The 3,816-nt window shown below is 41.0% G+C and overlaps 1 protein-coding gene across 1 annotated transcript in view; it reads right to left on the reverse strand.

Moving 5' to 3' along the window:
- Positions 1-3,816, reverse strand: part of STARD6 (StAR-related lipid transfer (START) domain containing 6) — a 14,598-nt gene that overhangs the window by 5,226 nt on the left and 5,556 nt on the right. The window contains exon 4 of the mRNA XM_004684011.2: positions 2,440-2,557. Within this exon, the coding sequence (XP_004684068.1) occupies positions 2,440-2,557 (118 nt within the window). The remainder of the gene's footprint in view (positions 1-2,439; positions 2,558-3,816) is intronic.

Raw genomic sequence — 3,816 nt, forward strand, 5'->3', positions numbered from 1 at the left:
CCGCTGCTCCCCTCAGCAGTGTACTTCATTGATCTGCCTGTTCTGCTCCCCACTTTCTGGTGAAGTCTTTCGCCACCCCTGAGTCTCTGGCTTGTACCCCAGTTCTGTAAGCATAAATAAATAAATCTTTAAAAAAAAAAAAATCAGTAGTTTTAGAAGTCCTGCAGAATAACTGTTGAATGTGAATGTTAACAGGTGATTTTGATTATTATTAAGTTCATGATAATATATATACTCTTTCTAAAAATAGTTAAGATTGCTTTGTAGACAAAATCCTGCTTTTGTCAGAGAAGATGGCTTTTCTTAGATGATTTTAAGATAAACAATCAATTCTGTGGGAAATACAGTGTTAAACATTAATTTAGACTCAATTAGGAGACTAATGTGGTTGGTGTAATGGCGCTGTCAGAGGGATATAAAGATACTTTTTCTGTGTTACAATATGAAAAACATGTTTGTCTTTCTTTAAAAAAATCTGTTATACTCTACAAAAAAAGTATAGGTCTGTTGTGAGGTTTATAGTATGGCAGTTAGCACAGATATCTGTAATATTTGACTTAATTCTAGGTCAACTGCTGACTCGATAGGTGACTTCTTTTTGTGAAGTTCAGTTTCCTCATTAGTCAGGCAATGTATGCAAACGATTGAGCTCAAAGCCAGGTGCAAAGGAAGCTAATCAAAAAAAATTATAAATAACAGTCAGAAATGATCAAAAATTCATTCAAAGATAAAGTCTTAATGCAAATTCAATAATGATCATTGAAGAAGTGACACTGTTTGTTGATTTAAACTTCCATGGCCCTCTTGCCCTTCTGCCTGATCATTAAAGTAAGAGAAGCAGTCTGCTTCCAAGATAAAGAGAATGACATCTATGATTCAGACAGATAATATTTTGTGTTGTAAGCAGTGAATAAACTTTAGCGTGTTCTCTTTTAAAAAATGACACAACTAGGCCCTCCCTGGTGGCGCAGCGGGTTAAAGCACAGCACTGAGAAACTAAGGCTGCTTCCGCATGAGTTCGATTCCCGCCTGCCCCGGAGGTGACCACATGGCGCGGCAGACCTCTCCTGGCCCGCCTGCTGCTCCCCTCAGCAGTGTACTTCGTCGATCTGCCTGTTCTGCTCCCCACTCTGTCTCTGGTGAAGCCTCTCACCCTCCACACCTCTGGCCTGTACCCCAGTTCTGTATGAACCAATAAATAAATTCTTAAAAAAAAAAATGAGACAACTGACAATTGCATGAAACTACATGAAAAAGTGATGAACTCTGGTCACTAGTGCAAGTCCTTAGCTTAGAGACAGAACCAGCTGAACTTGAGTGAGAACTAGTAGCATAACCCCAACTTGGTCTGTACTCTGAAACAGATTGCTACAGACATATCATAGTAATTGAATCCATGTTGGAAAATACTAATTAACACTTAAAAAATCCCTTTCCCCAAGTAGTTTACAGTAGGGAAACTTACATAGATAGGAGTGATGAGAATAAATTGAGTTATGAGGAAAAAAGTGCTTAATGCCACTGTCCTCCCTAAGTCCCTTTCCCATGAGGTATCTTGAGCTGTATCAATGCAAAGATTTTTATGGTATGAACTGATATGTTTTAAGTGAATAATGGCAAGTGAATAATTACAGACAAGGAAATGGGAGCATATTTTCATTTTATAGAACACATATCTTGGGGGGAAAGAGCTAAGCTATACCAAAAACTCTAGTTTCTAAAAGAAATAGAAGCACACTATATTAAGTGATTTTTTTAAAGTATTTTCATCTGGTGAAAATTTTTTCAGGTGTCTTAACAGTTACTAGATATGCTCACTGTACACAATTCAAACAAAAGAATATCCATGGAAAGATTAAATTTGTTTATTGGTAGCTTTAGATGCATGCTGTTATGTTCTAGCTTAGAAGTCTCTCTACTCCGTGCTGCAGGGTTTCTGCTGCAAAAGCCCCAGGAGATGCCATAATCATGGACTATGAGGTGACACCTCCAGAGTTGGGGAAGCAGCAGGTTATCTACCTTAGGCATGCATTTATTGGTTTTACTAAGTAAATATAGAAACAATTAATTTTAACAAAACAGTTTCTTCCAAACTATCATTTTTAAAAAGATTTTATTTATTTATGCATACAGAAATGGGGTACAGGCCAGAGTTGCAGGGGCAGCGAGAGGATTCACCAGAAACAGTGGGGAGCAGAACAGGCAGATCAACAAAGTACACTGCTGAGGGGAGCAGGGGAAGAGACAGAAGTTACTCACCATGTGGATCACCTCCAGGGCGGGATGGAACTCACACTGAAGCAGCCACGGCTTGGCTTAGCTTCACAGTGCAGCGCTCCAACCCACTGTGCCACCAGGAAGGGCCCCAAACTATCATTTAAAAGAAAAAAAATTACAACTCATAGTAATTTCAAATGTGGGCAAAATGTTTCAACTTACAACTGATAACATCCACATTTCCTTCACAGTGTTTGATGTATACCAGGTCGATAAAGTCTCTAGGGGAGACTGAGCCCATGGCAAAACTTTGCGTAATGGTGTGACATATGAATGAATCCTGCAACAGACAGAACCAGAGAGACTTAACAGTTATTTACCATTTATTCATGTATTGCTCCCCCAAAGAACTTCATTGCATACTATTGACGTCTTTGGAAAAAGCAGAGCTTTGAGATGTTAAAACTTAACATCAAAACAACATACATTTAAAGTGTTAAGAAACATTAAACCTATGATGTCAGGTGGAAGGAAACCCAAGCACAAACGATCAAGTGGGACTACATCAGACTAAAAAGCTTCAACAAAAAAACTTTCAACAACAAGAAAAAGGAAACCTCAGGAATAGTAGAAACTATTTGCAAAGCACAGATCTGCTACGGACTTCATATAATTGAAGGAAATTCAGAAAAAAAATACCTTGAGATTATTTTCTTTTGGTAACTTTAGATGGAGAAATTGAAACCGAACAGACTAAATCATGTGCACAACTAGAGGGGAGCGCAGAACGAGAACCAGACCTTCCTGAACCCCAGCATGTGCACATTCTACTACTCTGTCTTAACTAAGAAACAAATTCTGAAAAATATACTAGTTTAGCACCCTGTGGTGTAAGGCCTAAAGTTCCCTACCTGTGGTGGTGCCACCTTGCCATCTGATAAATGGAAGGGTCCTGGTGTCCTCCTTATGAGTTCCTCTCCCCACTCTGTTCTCTTAGCAACTATGACCCTTCTTACCAACAGGCCCAGGCACAGTTCTTGCTAGTCCCGACAGCTCCTTTTAGTTTCCTCTTACAGGAGTCAGAGGTCACTTAACCTCTGTGCACCATAGCCTGCACTGCACAGCCCTGGTCATGCTCTGTGTCTGAGTACGACTGTTGTCCCTACACAGTGTGTCCTTGTTGAGAGTGTAGCTAAGTTCCTCCATGCTGTTGCCACCTTGCAGTCTTTTCTGTTTGACCAAGCAACCAGTGGGGCTCTTAAACTAATGCTAGCACCTCATGGACTTGCATGCCTAGAACATAGCCTGAAGAATCACAGTAGGACCTTCTTGGTGGTGCAGGGGTTAAAGTCTCAGTGCTATCAAGCTATTGCCAGGGAGGTGACCCACTTGGTGCAGCAGACCTCACCTGTTTCTCCTGCTGCTCCCCCAGTAGTGTATTTCAGTAGATCTGCCTGTTCTGCAACCCAGTCTCTCAGCCTCCTCGTGCTGAGTCCTCTCACCGCGCTCCACTGCCCCTGCCATTGCCACTGCCCTTCACCCCAGCTCTGATCCCCCAAGTGGATCGTCAAGCAAGAGAAGCAAGACGTCAGCCCACCA

The sequence above is a fragment of the Condylura cristata genome, unplaced genomic scaffold (genome assembly GCF_000260355.1).
Source record: "Condylura cristata isolate star-nosed mole 26May11 unplaced genomic scaffold, ConCri1.0 scaffold00016, whole genome shotgun sequence".
In the NCBI taxonomy this organism is placed as follows: domain Eukaryota; kingdom Metazoa; phylum Chordata; class Mammalia; order Eulipotyphla; family Talpidae; genus Condylura; species Condylura cristata.